Here is a 27,861-nt window from a genome sequence, read left to right on the forward strand (position 1 = left end):
ATACCACCCCTGTCTGAGTTGCCCCTTATCCCTTGCCGGGCAACTACAACTCCCCTTTCCATTTGGATTGCGAACCTGCTCGTAAGCGTCAACTGATTTCTAAGTGACGGTTATTCTCTCCCCCCACCCCCAACACTCCCCAGAAAACACTTTTTTTTAATATACACATATAACTAAGTTCTCCCTTTTTTCCCCCTTACTTTCTTCCCTTCTCTTTCCTTTCTTTAGTTCTTTACATATACATTGTTTTTAAATCTTTATATATACTTTATCGCCGTTCTTCATTCTTGTTACATCTCTTCATCTCTCCTTCTGTCCTGCAAGCATTCTACAAATTCTTGTGCTTCCTCCAGATCCAAGAACAGTCTGTTTTTCTCCCCAGGGATAAATATTTTAATCACAGCTGGATGTCTTAACATAAATTTATAACCTTTTTTCCATAGGATCGATTTTCTTATATTAAATTCCTTCCTCTTTAAGAGTTCAAAACTTATGTATGGGTAAAAAAATATTTTTTGACCCTTGTATTCCAATGGTTTATTGTCTTCTCTAATTTTATTCCTTGCCTGCTCCAGTATATTTTCTCTTGTCATATATCTCAAAAATATCACTAAAATGGATCTTTGTTTTTGATGTGTCTGTGGTTTCGGAGCTAGTGTTCTGTGTGCCCTTTCTATTTCCATTCCTTCCTGTATTTCTGGCATTCCCAGGTCCTTTGGGATCCATTCTTTTATAAATTCCTTCATATCTGTGCCTTCTTCATCTTCCTTTAGGCCCACTATTTTTATGTTGTTTCACCTACTATAATTTTCCAACATATCAATTTTCTAAGCTAACAACTCTTGTGACTCTAATTTTTTAATCACTTTCTTCCAATTTTCCTTTTAAGTCGTTTACTTCCATTTCTACAGTCATTTCTCGTTCTTCCACATTTTCTATTATTTTCCCTATTTCTGTCATGACCAGCTCTAATCTTTCCATTTTATCTTCTGTTCTTTTCATTTAGTTGCACTAAATTCTAATGACAACCATTCTTTTAATGCTCTCATTTGTTCTTGAAAATAAGCTTTATCTATATTCTGTCTATCTGTTTTACCTTCTATTTCTCTGTGATCTTGGTCTTCTTCCTCTTCTTCTGTGTCTGTACCTGTGTTTGTGTCTTCTTCTTCATTTGTTTGTGTCTGTGTCTCTTCTGACTTTCCTGATGAATTGCTTGTCTCACTTTGTCGGGCCTCTTCTTGCTTGGCCTCTTGCTGTTGGGCCTCTTCTTCTGAGCTGCTCATCTGTTGAGCCTTCTGCTGCTGCTCTTCTTTCCTTTCACCCCGTCGACTTTCCTTCTTTTATTCCAGGTGAGAGCCCTGGTGTCGGGCATCCCTCGGCTGGTCTCACTGTGGTTGCCCACTCCTCGGCTGAGCCCCCCTCCATCGGTGTTTTCCTTCTCTTTAGTTTGCGCACTTTTGTTTGGCTCAGAGCCATTTTTGCAGTCTACCGGTCAGCGGGTCGCAACTCCATGGGGCCATCACCAACCTCGGAGATCAGGCGCTCTTCTCCACCACGGCTCCCTGTTCCTTCATGCAGGTAAGGCCTTCTCCTTTCTTTTCCAGTGTCTTTTCTTTTTTTCCCGTTGTTTTTACTTTTTCCTTCTTGGGTGCCATTTTCTTTCTTTTATCTACAACTTTATCTTTTATTTCTTATATTTTGTATTTATTGAACTTTGTCTTTTCTTCACTTTTTTTCTTCTTTTCTGGAGAGGGCTGGTATTCCCCTACCGGCCACTACTCCATCTCGTGACTCCACCCTTCACCTCTCCCAAGGGGCTGCTGACAAGACCCTCTCCTGTGCCAAATGTCAAAGCATCATTCAGTTTGCCATCATTGACCTCACACAAGTTTCCAGTTCCAAACAAATTCCAATACCTCACTCCAAGGCTTTACAGCTCCATTGGGTGCATGGTTAGCATAACCCTATTACATCGTCAGCAACCCAGTTTGAATCCCGCGCTGTCTGTAAGGAGTTCGTACATTCACCCTGTGTCTGCGTGAGTTTCCCACGGGTGCTTCAGTTTCCTCCCACATAGTTGTAGGTTAATTCCGATATATGGGTTCATGGCTGTATGTCTGCATTTAATTTAAATATAATTCCATCTTCCCCACAACACCAACTGTAAAAATCAACAATGCTCCACTTCTAGTCTCTTGTAGTGCCCGCCCCTCCACCCCACCAATGCCAGTTAGACCTTTATCTACCCCATCTTACACTTCAATTCATTTCTGATGTACTATCCGGCATCCCTGAAACAGGTCTGTGTATTTGTTCAAGTTAAAGTTTATTTGTCATCTGATTGTACAGAACCTGATGAAAAAGCATTCTCTGGTCCACAATCCAAAATATGCGTACAGACATAACCCACGTACAAACGATATATATACACAGTATATGTATATTCTTATTAAGTAGTAGAGTCACGGAGATTTGCTTTAACAGTCATTCAGCTGTCTCACTGCCCGTGGGGAAGTGTCCCACCTTCTCGCATCTCGTCACTGTGAGCACCATCTCCAAAGTTGCTTCAAGTGACCCTTCAAACCACAGGTCACAGAGGTGATGCAGTTAACAAGTCCAGTAATTTACATACCCTAATTTAGCTCCAAGCCGCTGCATGTTTGTGTAATCCATCAGTGGTTCTTTATCCAAAGAAGGAAACTCTTCATATTGAGCTTGGGACAAGAGGTCGAGCTAACAAGAGAATCAACATTGCAGCAATCAGGCAATAAACCATACACCGACAATTCCACTGGTTCCCATCGGAGTCCACCCCCTCTCCTCAGCCACCCATTCCCCTTCCACCAACATTATCACTGCCCAGTCCCAATAAATTATCCAACATTAATCATTCGAGGAAAACAATTGGAACTTTTTACTTTTCAAACAGCTTGTAGACAAATGGGGCAAAAATGTAAAAAATATTTTTAAAATGGTGGCGCTGCCATAACACCAGCAACTGCCACTGATGAAAATCCGGGAGAGCAGTAAATCAAGGCACAGCACTGCTCTGAAGGCTCCAACTGCCTGCTCCTAATGCCGAAGGCTCTTTACAGGCGTTAAACGGTCTGTTAAAGGTGCAATCATAGGGCCTGCATCCATAATAGCGGCACCTGTGCTCGGCAATGGCCATGAGGAATTGCAGACTCCGGAGGAGCAGCGGACTTGTGTAGGCACGAGAAAATGGAAGAACATCCTCCTCCCCCCCCTTGTTGAAATGAAGCAGAGGAGATGACCCTGGAGGGAAGGTGACCACAGCAGCAGACCAGCAAGTGGCTCACCTGCTGAGACACCCACACAGGCTGCAGAGAGCTGGCAATTTGCGGTCAGGGACCCCCCCCCCCCCAAAGGCTGCTAGAGTCTGGCTCATGTGATCTAGGTTTCAGAGCTGGGATTCAGAGGGTGCTGAGGACAAGAAGGGTTCCCAAATGGCCTCAAGTGCTGAAAGCTTCCTGATGATATCAAAGGTTTGAATCTGGAGCTCAGGCTGTCGATAGATCGAACAGGATTCTGTGTTACTGCAGGAGTCCTGGAGGCAAATCCACAAACACTCAGTGAAGGGACTCTCTTTTGCTTCTCTTTTTCTCTTAATGTAAGGAGTGCTGGGTGACACTAATGGCGACTCTTTGTCTACCTTGCAGCAGGAAGGCAGCAATTTTCAGCCTCTCGTGGTAGTCAGAGGTTCCCACCAGCTTCAAAAGGGCATCAATCATCCCAGTACCCAAGAGTAGCATGACCTGCCTCAATGACTACCACCCAGTAGCACTAATTTCTACTGTGATGAAATGCTCAAGAGGCTGGTCATGACCAGAATAAAGATCTGGACCCACTGTAATTTGCCTATCGTCATAATCGCTCAACAGCAGATGCAATATCACTGGCTCTCCCCAGCTCTGGATCACCTCAAAAACACCAATACATACATACGGCTGCTCTTCAAAGACTACAGCTCACCTTCAATACCATTATTCCCTAAGTGCTGGTCAAGTAGCTACAAACTCTAGGCCTCTGTACCCCACTCTGCAACTGGATCCTTGACTTTCTCATCGGAAGACCACAGTCAGTACGAATTGGAAACAGCGTCTCCTCCTCACTGTCACTGATCAACACAACCACACCCTAAGGATGCATGCTTAGCCCACTGCTCTACCCGTTATACACCCAGGACTGTGTGGCCAGGCACAATTCCAATGCTATCTACAAGTTTGCCGATGACACGACAGTTGTCAGCAGAATCACAAACGGCAATGAGGAAGTGTACAGGAGGGAGGTAGAGCAGCTCGTTAAATGGTGTAAAGACCACAACATTGCGCTGAGTCAAGGAGATGATTGTGGACTTCAGGAAGAACTCAGAGAAACCCAGTCGTCATCAAGGGCTCAGTAGTGGAGAGGGTCAAGAACTTCAAATTCCTGGGTCAACATCTCCAAGGATCTGTCCTGGAGCCTCTATGTTGAAGCCTCTTCAACGGTTATACTTTGTGAGATGTCTGAGACAGTTTGGTATGTCACCGAAGACTCTCGTAAACTTCTAATGGTGTACTGTGATGAGGATTCTGGCTGGTTTCATCATTGACCGGAATGGAGGTGCTAAGTCTCAGGACAAGAACAAACACCAAAGGGTTGTTAACTTGGCCTGCAACTTCACAGGCACCAGACTTCACTCCATCGAGGACATCTACATGAGGTGGTGTCTTAAAAAAGCAGCCTCAAAGATCCCCGCCAACCAGGCCGTGCTCTGCTACCACCAGAAAATAGGTGTAGGAACCTAAAGACGAGCACTCAGTGGCACAAGGACGGCTTCCTCCCCACTGCCATTGGATTCCTGAATAATCAGTGAACCAAAGACACGGCCTTACTTTTCGTCCAGTTATTACTTTCATTTTATTTTGATAGTAATGTTGTAAGATGGTCATATGTACGTTCGCACTATGATGCTGTCACAAAACACAATTTCCTGATTTGTTTATGACATATTTCATGTAATATTACATCGTCTATACTATTCCATGACAATAAAGGAATCCTGAATCCTGAAGTGACTACCCCATCTCCACCAAAGAATCCCAAAACAGCAGGAAAAAAGCATTCCAGCATATCCAGTTTTTTTTTAAATTTTATTCACCTTACACTCACCTCTGAATTTCTTTTCACAAAGTCTTGAGTTACTCTCAGCATGTGATTATACTCAGTAAGCTCAAGAGAATTCCGCTTCAGAGTTTCCTTGTTTTTTGTCACCTCCCTCAGCTCTGCCTCCAGCTGCTGCAATTGCTCCTGGAAATGACACAGAATGGCTGTGAAGCAACTTTTCATACTCCATTACCCAGAACAAGTTAAACATTCCAGCCCCTCAATTAAGATCATTTTAATCACCGAGGAAAACAAAACCACAAGAGCGTTAAGCCCCGCAAAAGGTAGTGGATGCAGCCCGGGACACCACAGACAAAGCCTCTCCCCACCATTGAGAACATCTAGAGGTAACGGTGCTGAGCATCAATCATCCAAGACCCCACACACCACCCAGCACACGCACTGTTCTCGCCGCTGCCATCAGGAAAGAGGTGTAGGTACCACAAGACTCACCCCACCAGGTTCAGGAACAGCTGCTGCCCCTCCACCATCAGACTCCTCAACAACAAACTCAATCAGGGACTTGCTTAGGACTCATACTTTTGCACTTTATTGTTTTTGTTTCTCTCTGTATTGCAGTTTGTTTACAGTTCTTTGTTTACATGTGTACATTTAGTAGAGTTTTTATTGCAATACCAATAAGTGGTAATTCTGCCTCACCCACTGGAAAAAGAATCTCAGGGTTGTATGTGATGTCATGCAAGTACTCTGGCAAAAAAATCTGAAAAAAAAAGCAACAAAGTACTCTAAATACTCAGCAGTCAGGCTAAATCTGTGAGAGGGAAACAGTACACATTTCAGGTGGAGCCTAACCATTTCTAATATTCACTCCTCTAACGTTAACAAACTTCATGCAAAATTCCCAGCAGAATTTGCCTCAAAACCCAAATTAAATTTCAATTACACAGGAGGCAATATCAGTCTGTGGTCAAGAAAGAGGTTCCCAGCCGAACCCCACTTTGTCACAACGGTTTCTGGTTCATTAGTTTTAAACCGCCATCCCTGGGTGAAACATTTCCTTCTCCTATTCCACCCCTGCAATCTTTCTACCCACTACTCTAAATCTTTGACCCCTCCTCCAAGGGAAATAGGTTCTTCTACGTGTTTCTTCTCTAAGCCCTTCATAATACTCTGCACCTCGTCAAGGCTGTTCAGCTCGAGATGCACAGAAAACTATCCAATCATCTTCAGATGTTTCCAGTCAGGCATCATCCTGAATTTCCCTCAGCAATCTTCCAATGCAATCACATTTTTTTCTTCAAGTGGAACTATAGGACATGTTCAAGATGAATAAAAAAAAACATGGTTCTGCTCCAAAGGGTTCAACCACCTGGGCCTAATGATAGCAGCTCCATACAAGCTTTAAGCAAATTGTTAAAGGAGGCAACAATGTTGGTAGATAACATAGAGATCTGTGCAGATGTTCAGCAGTGGACATAAAGGGTTTGGATCAGGAGCTTGGGTTACCAATGATCGAATGAAGCACTGGAGGCAAATCTACAGACATTCAGTGTCCCTGAAGGGACAGTCTTTTGTTTCTCTTTCTCTTGCACTGTGAGGGGAGCCGGGCGACACCAATGGTGCCTTACATTTTGTGTAATATTACATGTTCTGAACTATTACAATAAAGGAATCTTGAAATTACCATTACATACATTTCAAGCAGAGCCACCTTGCTCTTTTTTTAATATTTTATTTAAGAATTTTAAAACCACATCCATGTATACATATTCAATAAAGCTACAAGAGGAAAAAAATACATGTAGTGTATATGCACAAAGCCCCACACGGGCTCACAAAAGAAAGAAAAACAGAAGGAAAAAAAGTTTGGAGAATGTCAAAAGAAAATCTCAATACTAATAATAATGGAGCTGGGGGTTACCAACAGGATGGGGTTTCAGAGTCCTTCAGATTTTCAAACCAACATATTGTAATTATGGGCTCCATATTTTCCAAAAAAATTGATATTTATTACATAAATTATGTTATCTTCTCAAGTGGAATACCAGTGCACAATTCAGCATGCCTTCTCTCCATCCCTAAATCTGTATCTGATTTCCAAGCAACGAAAATAATGTACTCCTTTTAATTGTCTTATTGATCTGTCCTGATAGTTTTCAATATTGTATTCCCTTGCTTATTTGCCTAACTCCTCTCCAAATGCATTGCCTCATAAGAAAAAGAGCAAATTAGCAAACAGGTGCAGCAAGTATTTAGGGAGGAAAATTGAATACAGTATGTTTCCAATTATCTGAAAAGCTTGGGACTGGACATTTTTCAGTTAACCAGATTTTTCGGATAACTGAGAAATTGCTCTAAGTAGCATCATCAGAACACTTGTATCAGTGGTTAAACAACAAAAAGGTTCTTCAAGCATGAAAGAATGTTAAAATCTTACCAAAAAAACAAAATAAGATAAATACAGCAATAAACATTATTCATGTCATATCACCGCTAAAAAAAAATTCTGATAACTGAGATTTTTGTTTAACTGATTTTCAGAGAATCAGAAAAGTACTGTATTGGTCTTTATTGCCAAGTGATAAATGGGGTGAACTTGTTGCGACTATATGTGAGATAAAGCCTTGTCTCACTGCCTTCAGAAGAACATAGACCATTACAGCACAGTGCAGACTCTTCATTGATTCCTGGGATGGAGGAATCCCAGGAAAGGTCTGCAGAATTAGTCTTTATTCATTGAAGTTTAGAAGCAAGACCTTATTAAAACTTGAGATTCTAAGGGGATTGACGTGGTGACCACCGAGAGGAATGATTTCCCTTGTGGGATTTCTTGAAGGAACTTCAAAAGAAGTCTCCCATTTATGGCAAAGTTGAAAATTAATTTGTTTTCTCAGAAGGCGAACATTTTGTAATTTTAAATAAAACACAAGAACCAGGAGCAAGCCAACCGAGCCCTTGAAATTGCTCTGCCATTTGTTAAAATCCTTGTTAAATGAAACTGGACTTTGGCACTACTTTCTTTCCTCCTATTCCACTCAACTCCCTTGTTGCTTAAATATGCAATTACCCTCCCTCCATTGAACTCTGGGATAGCAGATTCACAATCCTCAAAAAAACTTCCTCATCACCTTATAGGCAACCCTTATTCTGAAATAGTACCTTCTTGTTCTTGTCAACTCACACAAGGAAACCATATTCTCCCAATCCACCCTGTCAATTACACTCAACAGCTTGCTTCAATCAAATCGCAAGATATAGGACCAGAAGTAGGCCCAGTGGCCCATCTTGTCTGCTCCACCATTTTAATCATGAGCTGATCCATCCTCCCTTGCTTTCTCCCTGTAACCCTGATTAATCAAATATCTGTTAATCTCTGCCTTCAGTGCACCCAATGACCTTGCCTGCACAGCCGCCTGTGGCAACAAGTTCCACAGACTCACAACCTTCTGCCCAAAGATATTGTTCCACACCTCCTTTTTAAATTGACACCTTTTTATCCTGAGGTTGTGCCCTCTTGTCCTCAAATCGGCGACCATGGGAAACATCCTTGCCATATCTTCTCTGTCCAGGCCTTTCAGCATTCAAAATGCCTTTATGAGGTTCCCCCCTCATCCTTCTATACTCCAACGAGTAGAGTCCAAGAACTGACAAACGTTCCTCATGTGCTAACCCTTTCATTCTTGGTATCATTCCAGTAAATCTTCTCTGGACCCTCTCCAAAGCCAGCAAGTCTTGTCTCAAATAAGGCACCCAAAACTGTACACAGTATAGTACAGCTCTCATCAGTGCTTATTGATCTTCAATGTTACATCCCTGCCCTTATATGCTATTCCTCTAGAAATGATTGCCAACATTGCATTCACCTTCTCCATCACCAACTCAACTTGGAGGTCAACCTTTAGGGTATCCTGCACGAGGACTCCCAACTCCCTTTGCACTTCAGAATTTTAAATTTTCTCCCCATCTAAATAATAGTCTGCTCTGTGGAGCTTGTTGCCACAGGCAAAGCGCATGACCAAAGATCACCCCTCATTTATCTGAACTTCAGCAAATATAAACCTATCCCGCTCAACTCTCTCCACATGCACAAAACATAATAGAACATTTGGCCATGGTCTCATGCACTGCCAGAATGACTCAATAGTTATCCAGAGGATCAACACCTCATATTCCGTCTGGACACCCTCCAACCGGATTCAATTAACATTGACTTCCAGTTTCCATTAGACATCCCCCCCACCATCATCTTTCCTCCTGTCTCCTTTCCCCCAGCTCTATTTCTATCCCTCTCTTCCCTTTTCACTCTGTCCCCTTTCCCCCAGCTCTGTTTTCACAGAGCCAAAAAACACACCACTTCCCCCAATCAATTCTCACCTTTCCTCTCTATATCCAATGAAAACCTTTTGTCATTTAGTCTGTACTCCTCCCTTTGCCCATTCTTCCCACCCTTTTAATTCAGGTGCCTGTCTGGTTTTTTTTTACTCAGACCTGGAAGAAGGGCTCAGACCTGAAGCACTGGTTATACATCTTCACCTCTGGATGCTTAGAGACCTGCTGAGTTCCTCCAGCATTTCTGTATTTTACTACAATCAGTGTCTGCAGAATTTTGGGTTTCACCCATAATTGAGCACCTCCTCTTTCGCTGCATGGCTTCCAATGCCATAATATCCTTTCCAAAGAGGGAACAAAACCATGCACAGCATTCTGTGCATGTTCCCACCTTTGTTCCCATCAGGTTGCATCAAAATATTTCACTTTTTTAACTCCATTTCCTTGGGAATAAAGACCAACATTCCAAAGGCATTTCCGATTACTCGTTCTATTAAGTCCAAAAGTGCAACTATTAGATGTCCAGGTAAATATATTCAAACAGTCATTAATACAGAAGGGCAGGGCAAAGGGATTGAACTGATAACTTCACTGCTATGAATTCAATAACTGCAGTAGTTCTGAATTTCATTGATTGCTGACTAATACATTTTGGTGCATTTTTTCACCTTTGATGCCTGGCAGGGACACAAGTGCCCAGTCAGTAAACTTTGTCAACAAACCAAAGGGTTTTACACCTTGAAAATTCAGCAAAGACCATCCGGCTTGAGTTGTACCTTGGAGAAAAATGGTGGCACAGCCAGACTGCTGTAATGGTAGCACTGCTGCTAGTTGCAGACTTTGGGGGAGCAGCAGACCAGTGAAGGGCACCAGAAACGGGGAGAACCGACAGAAAAGTGACCATGGCAGTGGACCAGCAAGGTGCTCAGTGGCTGAAGGGCCCGTTCAGGCTGTGGGCGACTTGACCAGATTTGAATCTGGAGCTTGGATCGCCGATGGTTCGAACAGGAGTCTGTGCGGCTGCAGAAGCGCTGGAGGCGAATCCACAAACATTCGGTGACTCTGAAGGGATTCTCTTTTCCTTCTCTCTCTCATATTGTTATGGGGTGGCAAGCTCATGGTGACTCAGTTTGCCTTACGGCTGACAAAAGTTAAAGTACATCATGTATGTTAAATCTTTAATGTCACGTCACTCAAGATCAGAGGACAAACTACCCTCTAACTAATGTGTTTGTTTGCCCAGGTAAAAAAGCAAGAAATGAATGATTAATAGATCATTCTGAAGCAACTCCACTCCAAGGACTGCAGATGCCAGAAAACTGGAGCAACATACAAAATACTGAAGGGCTTTGGACCCATAACATCTTCAATGGATGCTGCATGACCTGAGTTCCTCCAGCTTTTTGTGTGTTGCTCAGCCACAATGCAAAAGATGAAGGAACTAACTTGTATTTTTAAAACATGCTTCGGCAGTGGAGCGACCGGATTTACTTCACTGTCCATCAGAGATATATCTGCCCTTTTAATTTCTTGCAACAAGTAACCTGAAACACAAGAAAACTACATGTTACTATCAAAAGCCAGCAATGGAGTTCATCAGAACAAATGCAGACCATCAGCAAAAGGGTTTGATCAAAGAACCAATATCCTGCCCATCACAGCGATGGAGGTCGAGGCTGGACTGGGGAGGGTGTCAGGAGTCAGTCAGCACAAGTCACGTGAAAACTGCACAATCACAGCACAGGAAAATGGGCATATTACAGGCTGCAGGAGAACGTGGTGAGGGATGCATCAAGGATTGGTGCAGCTAACCGGAGGGTGTTGTGGGGACAGACCATTGTCTAGAGTCCTTCTGTTTCTAGGCATTTAGGGGCTGAGACTGAGGGGAAGCCCCTCAAACAAGAGAAGAGAGTAATGACAAGATGCCACAGTGGTGGTAATGATGTAGAAATGAATATAACAATGTACAATGATGGAAATGTATGGATATGAAAAAAGGGTGGAAAGACTTTGAACATTTTTCTTTTTGCAAATAATTTATTGTGAATATTTTTAAAATTGGCAATTTCAGAATGTTGCTATTTATTTAAAGAAACAGTTGAGTTTGGTCACCGATCAGCCTCGGCCTCATAGTGGAGAGGAAGGGTTGGTAAACGGCCTCATTCCCTCTCCCACTCCTAACCCTCCTCCTGTCAATAACCTGGACAGTACATTCTCTCCCCCAGTGCAATCTACACCACTACATTTTGTCCATTTTGTGTCTGTTTCAAATTGACTGAGTAGATTTATTCTTTTATAACAGGCATGAGAGTCCGGCGAGTGACATTACCAATTTGGCTTAGAGGCTGCAGCTACACATAATTCAATGGATGAGGGGCTGGTAAGGCAATCTTTATCTTCTTGCCAAAGTAAAACAGCCAGCACAGTGCTTGTCAATCTGTTCAATCAATTCAATGTCCTTCGCTCGGCATCATGGGCGTAGTGCATGTATAAAATTAGTTTCAGAGAAAATAATAGCAGCACATCAAACTTCCTGGCACATGAAATCATGTGTTTGTGCATCACCACAACAGCAACGGGGGGGGGAATAAATAAATATATTCAAGTTAAACAGGAAATTAAAATATCCTTTTATAATCAATTTGTGGCCACGCTGCAACAGAACAACGAACCTCACTGTTCAGAGGATGGACTCATTTCCTCAGGATCCTGTTCCACCTCATTCCACCAAAAATTCAAAATAAAATTACAAAAGGAACTAAAGAGTCAAATATTCAGATAAAGAATGAGCTGATTACACAGCAATTGGGAATTGTTTAAACTGGAGGAATAAAATAAAATTGAAGCACTCCACAGAGATTGGTCCATGAACGTGAGGGATATGGAGTGCTATGGTCGCCCAGGTGAAGGTCAATGGGAGCAGGCACAATAGATGGGAATGGACTAGATAGGCCAAAGGGCCTGTACCGTGATGTTCTATTCATATCTCATCAGTGTTAAAGTTCAATTGTCATGCCATTGTACAAGAAAAACCCGACAAAACAGCGTTCTCCGGTCCTCGGTACAAAACCATGCAAGCATATATACAGACAAATTATACTTATGAAGTACTGAAATGCAAATATAAAAAATAAATATTATTAACTGGATGGTAGAGTTTCAGAGGGTTTGAATGAGCAGTTCATCAATTGTTCAGGGGTCTCACTACCCATGGGAAGAAGCTGTTTCTCAGCCTGGTGGTTCTGGCTCTGATGCTCCTGGAAGCTTGCCAATTTGGCTCAGATGCTGGAGCTCAACACAATTCAATGCACAAAGAGTTAGTAAGGGAAGCTTTATCATCTTGCCAACACTGCACGTATTAATCTGTGACAGCTAGGGTTGCTCCCCCAGGTAACCAGAGACCCACAGGCCTCAAGGCACTTGTAAGCCATGTCTTCTTCAGGCCAGAAGAACAGAGACAACTCTCTCCACCCCTGAGCTGTCAGTAAAATAGTGAGTATTCCTGTACCTATATGCTTTGCCACTCAATCACCATTCCCTTAATACACATGACTCCAACAACCTCAAAATACTCAACAACTGACCATGCATAGCTGCAGGGATGCAGAATTTTGCATATTTACATTTCTCATCTGCCAACTGCAGACACAAGAGATGCAGATGCTGAAATCTGGGCTAAACAACAATCTCCTATATGCATCTCCTGGATGAGAGTGGGAATAGAATACGAGGGAAGCAGGTTCTCTGAAAATGTTCATATTATTGGGTTATAGACCATCAAAGTAGAATAAGAATAATCAATCCAATTTGAGTTTGGCCTCAACATAGCAGTGCAGAAATTCAAACTGGTCAGTGTGGCAATGGGAAAGGCAATTTGAAATGGCATTCAACCAGCAGCTCAAAGTAGTTGCAGATAGAGCCCAGATGCTCTGCGAGATAGTTGCCTAGTCTGCGTTTGATCACCCCAATGTGGAGGTGGCCACATTACGAGCACAGCAGGTTAGAGGTGCAAATGAATCGCTGCCTCCCCATGAATGGATGTTTATGTTCGCTGTTCAGTTTACTCATCACTTCCCACTAATCACTCCCCTTCTCCTGACACTTTTCCCTGCAACTATAGGAGATGCAATATCTGTCCTTACACCTCCTCCCTCACCATTATCCAGAGACTTAAACATCCCTTCCATGTGAAGCAGAGATTCCTCCTCCCCACCTGATTTCAGCTGCCAATCACCCACACACCAATCTACATAGGTTTCTTCTCTCTTGTTTCACCCTTCCTAACCCCTCCTCCATGTATCCTCTTATTGGTTCCACCCATCAGATCTGTTTCCACCTTCCTCTCGCTAGCTCCATCTGCCTTCATTTTCTTCATCTGCCGGCCTGCGTCAGCATTTGTCCCTCACCCACTTGGAACTATCAGTCTATCATTTACTTCAGCTGAGACTGCACTATTTGTACCTTCCAGCCAAAGGAATTACCTTCTCAGCATTAACCTGGCAATCCCTTGTGGAATCTGTACATCTCAGTGAGACTACCACCCATTTCTTTGAAACTCCAATGACTTCCCTTGTGAATCTGCAGAGATCATTGATTCCAGTGCTCCCGACGTACCCTCTTCTACATCGGTAAGATGAGATGCAGACTGGGAGATTATTTAGTTGAGCACCTTTGCTCTGTCTGGTGCTATAGAAAGGACTTCCCAGTGGCCAAACACTTTAATTCCACACACCATTCCCACATCGACATGTCTATCCATAGCCTAATGTACTACCAAACCTGGGCCATCTGCAAATCAGAGGAACACTTTGTATTCCATCTGGGCACTCTCCAACCAGATGTCATCAGCATTGACTTATCCCATGTCCATTAAACGCCTCCCAAAGTCTCTCTTTCCCTATTCTTCGGTCTCCTTTCCTACAGCTCCCAACCCCCTTCCCTTCGTTTTCCTATCAGAGAGCTATCCTCAACCCATCACTTCAGTTTTTTCTCTTCTAACCTCCCACACATATCCATCCATGACCTCTCACCCATTAGCCTGTTCTTCTCCCCCACCCCTTCTTCCCTCCTCTCTTCTCCCACTTTGCCACCTTTTTCTTCTTCAAGAGTCTACCTGGTTTTTTTTTTGCTCATACCTCAACAAAGGGCTCAGGCCTGAAACTTCAGTTACCCTTTACTTCCTGTAGATGCTGCGTTTGTGTCTGCAGACTTTCCTGTTTGACTCTATAGGTCAAGCTTCCTCAGTCACTCATCACACAACTCCCTCATTTCAAGGATCTGCGCACCTCCCTCGAGGTAGGCATGTTCTTAATTAGAGGGATCTTCACTGCAGAGAGTCCCAAGTGATTTCATCACACAAATACATCTAAACTTCCTTATACTTCTATTCCCACAGTAATACAGTACAGCAGGTGACATGAAACTGATGGAATTGTTGAAAGTGAGGAGGATAATCTTAGGCTAAAGAATAATTGCTCCTCAGGTTCCTGTCTATTGGCACAATAGTTTGAACCCTCCCCAGTAGCGCCAGGGAACCTCCCCATGAGGATATTGGCCTGCCTTCAGTTCCAGTGTAACCCATCCAGAGAACAACACAGCAAAGAAACAGGCCCTTTGGCCCTTTTAATCTGTGCTGACTATTCTGCCTAGTCCCACTGACCTGCACCCAAATCCCGTATCCATCCATACCCCTCTGATCCATGTACCTGTCCAAACTTTTCTTAAATGTCAAAATTAAGCCTGCATTCACCAAATCAGCTGGCAGCTCATTCCATACTCCCACCACTCACTAAGTTCCCCCTAATGTTACCTTTACACATTTCCCCTTTCATCCTTAACCCATATCCTCAAGTTCTTCATCTCTCCTAATCTCAGTGGAAAAACTACCCTCTTCACGGTCAACAATTCAAATTTTCACACCATCTGCTGTTCTGTATTACAATGTGTGCCATTTACAATATGTGGTGCAAGAGCTCATCTCAGCATCTTCAATAGCGCCCACCAAACTTGCATCCTCTGCCAGCTATACAAGAGCAGAAATGCAGCAAAACAATCAACCAACTCACAGGCAAACAGGATTTAGAATATATAATACGCACCACTCCCTGATGGATGCAGGGGAGGGGGAGTGTCGGGAACACATTTCAAGATGGAGAGACAAGAGCCACCACCAAAAAAGCATTAAACATGGGCACAGGCAGCAAACTTTTGAGGGCAGCATCATACCTTGTTCCTCACATACAAGTAAATTTCCCACTAAGGCAGATGTTGACCAACTTACCGAGAGTCTTCTCCATCTCCTCACACCGCCGCATCTCAGTGACAAACTTGCGCTGAAAGGTGGTCACATGAGGATTCAGCTGAGGAAGAGGAACGTCATTGAAATTAATTCCTTTAATAGAATAAAACACTGATGTGTAAAGTGAGAATGCTACTGTTTAAAACTTGAAATAATTTGTTTCATGTTATAATTGCCTAAATAAACACATTGTTAGTATCGCCCAGCTGCCTGGCTGGGAGTTATGTGAAGGTTCTAGATGCTGCAGACAAGATGCACGAGATTTCCCCGCTCCCCAGTCAGGTGAAGCAGACTGAAGCTTCCTCTATTTACAAACTGCTCCATGGCCACTCAAATAATCCCCAAAGTATTTGTACAATATACAGATGTTCTGGAGAAATTCAGCAGGTCAACAGCAACCACAGAAAGAAAAGGGGAATGAATGTTTCGGGTCTGAGCCCTTCAGCAAGGTACGAGCGAAAAGCAAGCAGGCACCTGAATAAAAAGGTGGTGTAGGAGAGGAGGGAGGGGAAGATAAGTCAAACAGATAAGAGGTCAAAGGTGGATACAGGTGAGACGATAGAAGCAAAAAAAACCTGAGAAGTGATAAAGTACATCTACAACATTCAATGCAGGCAAAAGGCATTGTGAAAGGACTTCACATACCCTTCATGTAAACTGCTCTCCCTTCTGCTATCTGGTAGGAGGTAGCATAGCACTCGGGCCCTTACATCCAGATTGGGCAACAGTTTTCCCCCCCCCCCCCCCCCCCCAAGTCATCAAGTTCCTGAATTCCTAGAACATAGGTGGATAGTGTACTGTGGACTCGTCTTTACCATGTGAGCATGGTAAGAACGATAAATAAATGTGACTTGACTTGGTAGAGGGCAATTCTCTGAAGGGAGTGGGAAGCTGGAGAGAGGGGTAAGGAAGGAAATTGGAGAAGCCGATGTTAATGCTGTCTTGTTGGAGAATTACCTATTAGCCTGTGGTCCTCCTCTTCCCCTTCCTCTCCTCCCTCCTGCTTTTTATTCAGGCATTTACCTGTAGTTTGCTCAAGGCAAAGGCCTCAGGCCCAAAGCATTGGCTACCCTTTGCTTCCAATGGATGCCATGTGACCTGCTGAGTTTCTCCGGTACATTTGTTTATTGCACTCGACTTCTATATCTGCATACTTTCTTGTTTAACCCCACATCATTTGTCTTTCACTTTCCTCAAAGAAGCATCCAGCTTACAAAGAACACTGTGCAAAGGATTGTGAGCAGCACACGGACACGAAGACCTGGTTATTCAAAGGAGCAGGGAGAGGTCAGGTCAATATATTCCTGCAAGAATGAAAACCAAGGGCAAGGACTGCAGGGATCCTGGGCAACAAAGAGGAAAGTAGCAGCATTTACAGGTTTAAAGAGAGGAAGTCTCATCAACAGTATAAAAAGTGCAGAGAGGTGCTTAAAATGGAAATGAGGAAGGCAAAGAGCAGTCATAATACATCACTGGCAGGCACGATTAAGGCATATCCCAAAGTCTTTTACAAGTTTATTCAGGACAAAAAATAACCAAGGACAAAGTGGGACCCATTAGGGTCAACAGGGGAATTCAGTGAATGGAGCTGGAGTCAGGGCAGGACAGTTAGCATCATGGTTAGCACAACGCTATTAGAGTGATACTGTCTGTAAGGAGTTTGGACGTTCTCCCCATGTCTGCATTGGTTTCCTCCAGGTGCTCCAGTCACTACCCAGCCTCCAAAAACGTACAGGATTTGTGGATTAATTTGTTCAGCTCATGTTCATGGGCCAGAAGAATCTGTTACCATGCCTTATCTCTAAATTTAAAAATCAAAAGTATCAGTCCTGGATGAATACCTTTCAACACTATGCACAAAGAAACAGACTCTGTAGTTTAGAATTCAGTAAAGGTGAAAGTCTAGTGCAAATAAAAAGGAACATGATGCCTTGGCAGGCTTAAAGGTGGAGAATGCCTGGGACCAGATGCTAGGGGAGGCAAGGGAAGAGATTGCTGGGGCTCAGATTTTTAAATCTTTGCTGAGAAGTGAGAAACCAGATGACTGGAGGATTTTTGGGTATACCATCAAGGGAGAGGCTGACAACTACAGATCTGTCAGCCTAACATTGATGGTAAGGACGTTAGTGGAAAACATTCTGAGGGAGAAGATTAAAGTCACTTGGAAAGACAGGGAACAAACCGAGACAGCAGTGTGGCTTTGTCAAAGGAGGTATGAAGGATGGGCCACACCTGCACCACCTACAGCAGTACTGAGAGCACCTTGCACTTGATGACCAAGTTCTTCTCTACTAAGGAGATGAAGCGTGGTGTCCACAGACCCTATTTATGGTGGAACTTTGCAATCAACTCTGACCAATTTTTGTTGCATGCCTTGGCTTCTTCAAACCAGATCCCCAACACCTTCAGATAGTCAGATCTGACTGCAAAGGGGATGGTGGACATACCGAAGAACAATGACTCACTCTTCTTCCGGTTTACCCTGGTGCCCAAAGCTGACTCATAATGGCCACAGATGCTGATCAGTTGAGTGATTGAAAAGACTGAGCAATGTCATCGATCGAACAGGGAGGCCTTAACCCGAGTGTCTCCACTGCCTTGCACTGTTACCCCTCTTATGCCCTCGTTCTTCCTGATGGATTCAGCAAAGAGCTTTAAGCAGCATCCAAAGAAAGTTGGAGAGAGCAGGCAACCCTGTCTGACTCCAGACTTGATGGGGAAGCCATCTTTTTCCCCACCCATTGATTTGAACTAACTGCTTTGCAGATGTCCGTGAATAGTAGTTTAATCCAATGTTGGATTCCCTCCCCAAGGCACGTCCATCATGTACGTGTGGGATATTCAGTCAAAAGCCTTTCCCTGGTCCAAGATGACCAGGCCGATATGATTCAATTATTTTGAGGAGGTAACAAAGTATCAAAAAGACAATGAGGGCAGAATTTACGTAGAATTTAACAGGTATGCCTAGGAGACGAGTCCAAAAGGTTAGGGCCATGGGATCCAGGGGAGTTTGGCAAATTAGACCCAAAACTTACTTGGTAATAGGAGACAGGGTGATGGAAGAGGGTTGCTTTTGTGATTGGATACCTTTAACCAGTGATGCTCCACAAGGATTGGTGTGGGATCCTTGCTACTTGTTATACGCAAATGAATTCAATGTGGATTTTAGAGGTATGATCAGTGAATTCGTAGAGGACACATGGATTGAAGCTGTTGATAATATGGAGGGTAGTCTTCGGTTACAGAGAGACATTGGTGAACTGGGCTGAAAAATGGTAGATTAATCCAGATTAAACCCATAAACGATGGGGTCCAAAGGAGTACTGACAATAGAGGCATTTTAGTTTTCATCCAATACTTGAAGGTGGCAGCATAGGTCAACAACATGGTTAAGAAAGTTATGGCATTGGGGACATGGCCATGAGAAGGACCTCCTAGTAAGACATGGGATCTCTATGAAGAGTGATAAAAAAGATGATTTAAAGTTATCAGACTAAAGATTTTGCATGCTAAAAATAGAAAATGACGGGTAAGAAAAATTGGACCTAAAAAACTAGGGCTGAAGAAGTTCAAAAGTCGCAAAGATTGTTGACAGAAATTCCACATGGGAGTGATAAGGTGCCGCCAAGTTGACGAAGCAGACTCAAATAGACGATCTGCAAAAGTTGCTGGAAACAACTGAGATGTGGAGTGGACGATTTTCTATGGTAGACATGATATCAGAGATGGCGATGGTGTTTGAAAATCAGACGACTCAGGTGAGCCAGGTCGAAAATGACCTGACAATGGCCCAGGAAACACTGATGGCCCTGAAAGAAAATCAGACAGCATGGAAACTGGATAATAAACAACAGCGTCTGGATAAAATTGATCATATGGAGAATTTCAGCAGAAGGAATAATGTCCATATCAATGAGCTGAAAAAAAAAGGACTGAAGGAAATGATCCAATGGAGTTCTTTGAGGAATGTATTCCATGAGCAATGGGAATAGGAAGAGTCAAAGAAAACTTGCTTAGTGAGAGAGCCCACCAGACCCTCGGTCCCAGAAAACCAGATGATTAAAGACCACAACCAGTCCTGGCAAGAATTTTGAGTTACCAGGATAGGGAGGCAACACTAAGAGCAGCAGTCAAATATGCCAGGGAAAATAATCGCCCAGTCAAGTTAGAAGGTGGGAAAGTGCCGTTTTATTCAAGACCTTCATGCAAACTTGGTTAAACAAAGAAAGGAATTTGATGGTGTCAAGCAGCAACTGCAAACACAGAACACAAAGTACTCGATGCTATACCCAGCGACGTTGAGGATCAATATGTAGGAGAGACCTTGAAGATTTTGTAAATCTCTAAAGGAAGTTGAGAGATATATATAAGGACTATAAAGAGGACCTCAGAACGAATTCCAAAAAGAAAAATGAGTAAAAGGCAAAGTGATGTGTGAATTTAAAAATCTGGGAAAATGTAAAAAGAGTTACATTTTGATTTGTCTTTTATTGGTTAATTAAAACAGCATTGAAATGTACAAGGAGAGCTTGACAAAGGGTGAATACTTAGTAAAATAGTAGTAGGGCAGAGACCCTGATTTAAGGTAGATAATTGCATCGGAGGAGAGTTTTTAAGAAAAGTTAAGGGAAAGAGTTTTCTTTTAGATAGTACCACGGGATTTATTCGCAGGCTTCTGGGATTTCTTCTTTACGACACCATCAGTGCAGGGCATTGCACGTTTTTTTTTAAAGAGAAAAATAATTGTACTGTATGCAGAAACAGAAGGGTCAGATGGCAGAGCTGGATATGTGTAAATATGTATATGAGTAAAACATTAAAATTTATTGGTACAAGTCATTTTGTCTTTTTTCAACTCAAAAGCAAGAGGGGTAGCAATTTTAATTGACAAAAATATACCAGTTTTGGTTGCGGGATACATCCATTGATTCAACGGGAAGATTCGTTATGGTACATTGTCAAATATTCGCAGAATCTTGGACGCCTCTGAATATTTATGCTCTGAATTTTGATGATTAATCCTTTATGCAGAATATCTTCTTAAAAGCAGTGGAGGGAAGACAAAATATATTGGTTGGGGGAGATTTTTTTTATCAAGGATGGGGTCCATGATAAATCAGCAAAGGCAGTGATAAACGCAAAAGCTACAAAAATTACTTTAATGTTTTATGAAGGATTTAAATTTGATAGATGTATGGAAACAGTCACACCCCAAAGAAAGAGATTATTCATTCTACTCAAAGGTTCATGACTATTATACGAGAATTTATCTTTTTTTAATCTCTGCACAATTGAAAAACAGTGGTTGAAATGGATAACTAGATTGCTATCTGATCATGCACTGCTGATCTTAATGATCTTTAGTCAGAGGGTCATTGATTTGTGGAATTCATTGAAACATACAGCGGTGGAGGCCCGATCAATGGGAGAGTTTAAGCAGGAGATTGATAAGTACCTAAATTGGTCAGGGCATCAGGGGATATGGGGGAAAGGCTGCCAATTGGAACTAGGTGTGAGTATAGATCAGCTAAGGGTAGAGTCACGGAACAGACTCAATGGACCAAGTGGCCTACTTCTGTTCCTTAATCTTGTGATGCCAGAGAAACAGGAGAATGTTTATAGATGGCGTCTTAATTCTACGCTGTTGAGAAGATGGATTTCTGTAATTTTATTAGGGGACAAATAGAGTTGTTTTGTGAAATGAATTGCCCCTCTAATGATAGTTAGCGGCCCACGCCTCAGGCCAACACAGGAAATGTCCGTCGAACACGGCAACCAGCAAAGCAACATGCAGGCTGAAATGCCTATTTCCATAGGTCGCTGGCAGAGCAGTGAAACTGGCCAGTCACTGCCAGTGGATCGCAGGGGACCCAGGCATCCGAGGTAACCAATCAGCAGCCAGACCTGGTGGTGACATGGCCAAGTTATAAAAGTCAGAACTGCCACTGAATAAACTCAGTTCAAATACACTCTACTGGTGTGTGTGTGTGTCTTTCCTCTCCTACAGATTCGAGCTAGAGCCTTAGGGCTATAACCGAGAGCTATAACCTAGCTGTAGCTGTAATGACCTCGCTACAGTGGTGACCCTGATTGGTCCAAACAGCACTTTGGACCCGAAGAAGGAAGAGCAACCTGCGATCAATGCTATAGCATTGAAGCTGCCCAGCTTCTAGACGTCACAACCACAGGTGTGGGTCCAGCAAGCCAAGGCGTGGTTCGCCATTCAACAGATATCCGCTGTAGACACCCGCTACTACCACATGGCCAGTGCCCTCGATCAGGACACCACTGCCCACATCATCGACTTCCTCCAGCAGGCCCCAGAACAAGGAAGGCATGTGGCCATCAAAGAGCTGTTAAACCGCAATTTTGGGTTCTCAAAGCGCAAGCGCGCTGCCCGACTGTTGCATATCAACGGTTTGGGGGACAGGGCTCCTTCTGCCCTAACGAGCAACATGCTCACTCTCAATGATGGCCACATCTCCTGCCTGCTGTTCCAGTAGAGTCTGTCCGAGGACATCCAGCTGGTCATCACAGAAAAAGACTTCAATGACTCCAGGAAGGTGGGTGCCAGGGCAGCTAAGAGGGACGCCTGCACTTCACGAGCTGGTGCCAGCAACCGACCGACCACCCAAACGCCATCTAAAGAGAACCAGAGTATAACTGTATTTTTAGATGCAGAAGAGGCATTTAATTGGTTAGAATGGCCGTTTATATTCAAAGTATTGGAAAAGTTTGGAATGGGCTGTTTATTAATTGGATAAAAACTCTTTATCATGAGCCACAAGCCAAAATTATAACTAATGGTCAGAGGTTGATGATGTTTCCTTTGAGTAGATCCTGTGGGCAGGGGGTGCCCACTGTCACCAGGTGTCTTGGGATTGACTCATTAGCAGAAGATACAAGGAAGGATCCAGATATAAAAGGATTCAAAGTTGACCAGGAAGAGCAGAAAATCGTTTACAGACGAGGAGCTGTTGTACTTATCAAACCCCAAAGAATCTTTGGCTAAACTACAGAGAAACACTGGAGAAATATGAAAGAGTTTCTGGTTACAAAATTAATTTGGAAAAAAGCAAGATCATGCGAACAAATTTTGATTATGAAAAATGCCAAAAGGGAAGTCTGTTTAAATGGAAATTGGAATGAATTAAATATTTAGGAATAATGGTAGAAACGAACTTACAAAATTTATAGACTCAATTATCTCACTATGCTTGGAAAGATAGAAGACAACCTATAAAGATGGAAAAACTTGCCTATTATTTTAGTTGGGAAGGTTAATTGTGTGAAGATGTAAGTGATACCGAGACTGCAATATCTCTTCCAGTCAGTGCCTATTCTCTTGCCTTGGAATTTTTTTTTTTAAAGACACATAATGGTCATAAAAGACAATTTCTTTGGAATAATAAAGTGCTTATAATCTCCATGGAGAAATTGATGTGGGAATATAAATTGGGGAAATTAAGACTGCCAGATTTTATAAATTATTATCTAGCAAGGTTCCTTTCATCCTTTTTTTGAAGAGGAGAGCTCTCTCTTTCATGGATCCAAATAGGATTAAATACAGTGAGGGAGGGGGTAGCGAAGGATTTTATTTACAAACAGAATGTTAATTTGTTTTTTAATGGATAACCCCATTTTAATACATAAGATTAAAATTTGACATGAGATTAATGAATGTATTGAAAAAAATGGGGATATCACCAAAAAGCGCCACTGTGCCAGAATGAATTATTGCCCATGAATTTGGGTAATAAAATTCTAAACATTTGGTAATAAGAAATATATCTTATCAAATGGAACCTTTCACTGCTTTCTTCAATTAAGGTCCTTCTTGAAAGAAAGATGGGGGTCCCGCAATGGTACCACCTTTAATTAATGAAGTGCAAGGGATGTTTTGGCTGAGAAATACACCTAAATTTATAACTAGCATGTATTTTGTTCTCCAAGTCCAGCCTACAAAGGTCGAGGGAGAGGTGGGAGTCAGAGCTGGGTATTATAATACCAGAGAAGTGTTGTCTGATTGGTGTTTGGATTTATGATCAATTTGAGATATGGACTGGTTCAATATAATTTTTTTTTAAAACATCAACTATATCTCACGCCACAAAAACTGCAGAAATCAAATTCTGAAATATCCAAAATGTGCTTCAGATGTGGCATTGAAATCAGAACCTTTTTAAATTCTACCTGGTTGTGTGAAAAGGTAAGACCATTCTGGCATGATATTGCTGAAATACTAACAAGAGTAACAGGAGTGTCTTTCCCATGTGACCCAGAGCTGCACCTTCTGGGCAATCTTATGGACCTGAGCTACAAGCTGACTAAATTTCAAATTTGTTTTGTTAAAATAGCTCTAGTTGTGCCTAAGATATGTTTAGCAATCAGCAGGAAATCTTACTCTCCCCTTTTCATTGCTCAGTGGGCCTCAGAGTTACATAGTTGCATACCCAGGGAGAAAATTATATACAATTTAAAGAATAAATATGACACACTCACTTGGGTTACATACATCCATCGATGTATGTAAAGATGTGATATTCCCAAAAAAGAAATATGAAAAATTAGAGCTCTGACAGTTATTGGATTCTGATCTTCAGGTTGCAGAGTTGGGCAGAAAAGTGGCAGATGGATTTCACTCCGGAGAGGTGTGAGGTGATGCATTTTGGAAGAACTAACCAGAAGGCTGAGTACAGGGCTAATGGTTGGTTACTTAAGAATGTGGATAAACAGAGGGACCTCGGGGTTGAAATCCATACATCCCTCAAGGAAGCCGCACAAGTTGATAGGATAGTTAAGAAGGCCTATGGGATGCTGGGATTCATTAATAGGGAGATTGAATTCAGGAGTAGAGAGGTCATGTTGCAACTCTACAAATCTCTGGTAAGTATTGTGTTCAGTACTGATCACCGCATTATGGGAAGGTTATGGAAGCTATGGAGAGGGAGAAAAGGAGAATTACCAGGATGTTGCCTGGATTTGGAAACAAGTCTTATGAGGCAAGGTTAGCAGAGCAAGGAGTTTTCTCTTTGGAACACAAAAGGATGAGAGGAGAGGAGACTTGATAGAGGTCTACAAGATTATGAGAAGCATAAATAGAGTAGACAGCCAACACTTGTTTCCCAGGGCAGGATCAGTAAACACCAGAGGACATATGTACAAAGTTAAGAGAGGGAAGCTTAGGGGAGACATCAGGGGTATGTTTTTTTTATTTTACACACAGAGTTATGGGTGCCTGGAATGCCTTGCCAGGGATGGTGGTGGAAGCTTAAACATTGGGGGCATTTAAGAGACTCAGACACATATATGAAGGAAAAGGCTATGGAGTAGGGAGAGTTTAGTACTTTTTTTTTTAGAAAAGAATATTGAAGACTGAAGATGTTGCCTGGAATGGAGCCATTAACACTCCACTACACAGGCAACAACCACCCTTCACTACACATCAATAACTCTGTAGTGGAGAGCACCAAGTTCCTTGGAGTTTACTTAACGAGTTATCTATCATGTACACTCAATATCTCATTTGTCAGGAAGGCAATACAGTGTCTGCACTGCCAGAAAAGACTGAACCGGGCATGGTTACCATTATGTCGACATTCTATAGGAGCTTTCTCAAGGGTGTCTTGGCCAGCTGCATCACAGTGTGGTACAGTTGCTGCAGAGAAATGGATCAGAGGTCAATCCACAGGACCATAAGAGTGGCAGAAAGGGGCACTGGTCCTTCACCCCCCTCCCCCCCCCCCCATCAACTTGATCTACCGGGATCATTGTCGGAAGAGGGCATGCAAAATAACTGAGGACCCTTCCACCATGCACACAGCATCTTTCAGCTGCTCCCGTTGGGAAAGAGATGCGAGAAAATCAGAGGCAGCTCCACCAAGATGAAGAACAGTTTCTTCCCAAGGGCAGGACACTATCAAAGAGCTTTCAAAAATTGCAGCAATTGCTTTCTATATTTCAAAGTGTTCCATTGAAAAATGCAACATCATAAGATTTGACTGACTCAAATTTACAAACCTGACATCTCAACTGCTTGATTAACCAGTCGAGCATATTTGTTCAGTAAAACATCATTTTCTCCCCCCCCCCCCCCCACTTTCTGGTGCACAATATGGATGATGGGAATTTACATACACCCATTGACAGGGTGCACAGTAATACCAGCCAGTTTCAATCATGAACACATAAAGAGCAGGCATCAATAATCAACCTCAAGTAGCAATTGGCAGGTCATATTTTAGCCCAATTAATCATATAAATGGATTTACAGAGATGCTATTTCTTCAAGTATTTGACTTTTAAACCCTATTCATAACACCAGATCAGAGACAGAAGGACACACATTCCCAAACAGAACTGCCATCTCACAGATGTAACGAGTACAGCACTCATTCTAGCGGGCTCGAGATCTCCAACGAGATGCACCAGAGATATATTCCTTGACTCTTGGTCCACACTGACTGTCAGAATTATTGCAAATAAAGGGGGGTCAGCATCCAGTCATCTGGAGCAGCAGGAACATTAACCATCCACCGTAAATTAATGTGAAACACGAAAGTCTGCAGACACTGTGATGGCAGTAACACACAGAAATGCAGAAGGAGCTCAGCAAGTGTCGCAGCGTCCATAGGAGGTAAACCAACACTTTAGAAGAAAGGCTCAGGATCCGACCTTCAGTAATCTATATTTACCTCGTCAGGGCGCTGCGACACCTGCTGAGTTTCTCCAGCATCTCTGCATTTCTACATCAAATAGATGACTGATCACTTGACATTATGCATAGCACGTAACATAGCCAAATACACCAATGCGTGGAAAGTGACAAAAAGAGGATTATTAGTAAATGGGACTGCCCATTAGCCAATGGGTCATTAGTCGGAATGCTGCAAACAAGATCCAAAAGCACCCCCCACCCCAACAATTCCTTTCTCCTGTCCTCCGATCCATATCCAATTCACACCTTTGGTCTGTGTTCCTCCCCCGGCCACAGCCTTTTTAATTTTTTACCCCTACCTTGAGGAAGTGCTGAGGCCCGAAAGGTTGGTGAGATCAGTTTACCTTGGATGGATACTGGGAGACCTGCTGATTTCCTGTGTTTTTACTACAAACACACCGTGTGCTGACTTCCATGTTTCACTCTAAATAGTTACAGGGTTCGGGCAGCCCGTTTATTTTTAACTTTTCAGAGACCAACTCCGGGGTGCGATGACTGGGCAAGGGCCAAGTAGTGACTTGGAGTGTTGGAGAGGAAAGCAGGGTCAGGGTGATTGGTTGGAGGGGACGACAGTTCAAGGGGCCCGGGAGGGGACGCGGGACAAGGCCGGGGGCCCGGGAGGGGACACTCACGTCTCTGAACTCTACGACGCCGGTCTCCCCCAGCTCGCTGATACAATCATAGGCCGATGCGGCCTGGAGGAATAGCTGAGCCAGGCACATCTCCTCGCTGCGGAACATCGTCGTTCTTCGGGCGCCCTTCAGTCTTCACACCACCGCAGCCTCGCAGCACCGGCCGCTCCGCGTCCACAGGCCCGCGAGAAGACGGCACCTAAGCATCTGTTTGCCCGCCCTCGTCGCATGATTGACAGGCGACTAATACATATATTTGACAGGACAATGAAATTAATCCCGCCCCTGATAGATGATTGGTCAATAGTGAGACTGACACCCGTTCCTACTAAGTGATTGGTCAGCAGTGCAACTCATCACCGCCCCTACTCTGATTGGTAGTAATATAACCCCCGCCTCTATTCAATGATTGGCAGACAGTAAGACGAACATGCGTCCAGACTGACTGAAACACGAATGATTGGGAGTTAGCTTAACAGCCGCCCCTAAACATGATTGCTGGACCGTGAGAATAAACCCGCCCTTTAATTACAACTGATTTTGAGTATAAAATTAGAGATGCTTGTCATTAATCATCTACAATTCAAACAGGAAGTTGCACAGTGAACTGGAATTTGAAATTATGATTTGTGAGCCTGAAATTCAAAAGCTGCAAGAGTCCATTGTCTCCTGCACTGACAGACTGAGACCACCTTCAAATTGGAGGAATAACACCTCTTCCAACATCACCTTTACCAGTTTCCATTTAACCCCCCTGT

General features: G+C 43.0%; 1 protein-coding gene across 8 annotated transcripts in view; it reads right to left on the reverse strand.

Moving 5' to 3' along the window:
• The window catches only part of LOC138761409 (V-type proton ATPase 116 kDa subunit a 2-like), an 80,199-nt gene extending 52,867 nt beyond the window's left edge, over positions 1–27,332 (reverse strand). For 7 of the 8 annotated variants that reach the window (XR_011356312.1, XM_069933480.1, XM_069933482.1 and 4 more), the window contains exons 1-5: positions 27,104–27,332; positions 15,737–15,815; positions 10,903–11,000; positions 5,173–5,310; positions 2,633–2,733 (exon numbers count right to left, since the gene is read on the reverse strand). Coding sequence is in view for 7 of the 8 variants with exons in the window: in XM_069933480.1 (XP_069789581.1) it covers positions 2,633–2,733; positions 5,173–5,310; positions 10,903–11,000; positions 15,737–15,815; positions 27,104–27,211 (524 nt within the window). In the remaining variant the exon portion in view is untranslated. Of the gene's footprint in view, positions 1–2,632; positions 2,734–5,172; positions 5,311–10,902; positions 11,001–12,601; positions 12,736–15,736; positions 15,816–27,103 lie in introns of those variants that run through there. The other variant, XM_069933481.1, reaches the window with a different exon arrangement.
• Between the last annotated feature and the right edge of the window lie 529 nt (positions 27,333–27,861).

The sequence above is a fragment of the Narcine bancroftii genome, chromosome 4 (genome assembly GCF_036971445.1).
Source record: "Narcine bancroftii isolate sNarBan1 chromosome 4, sNarBan1.hap1, whole genome shotgun sequence".
Taxonomy (NCBI): domain Eukaryota; kingdom Metazoa; phylum Chordata; class Chondrichthyes; order Torpediniformes; family Narcinidae; genus Narcine; species Narcine bancroftii.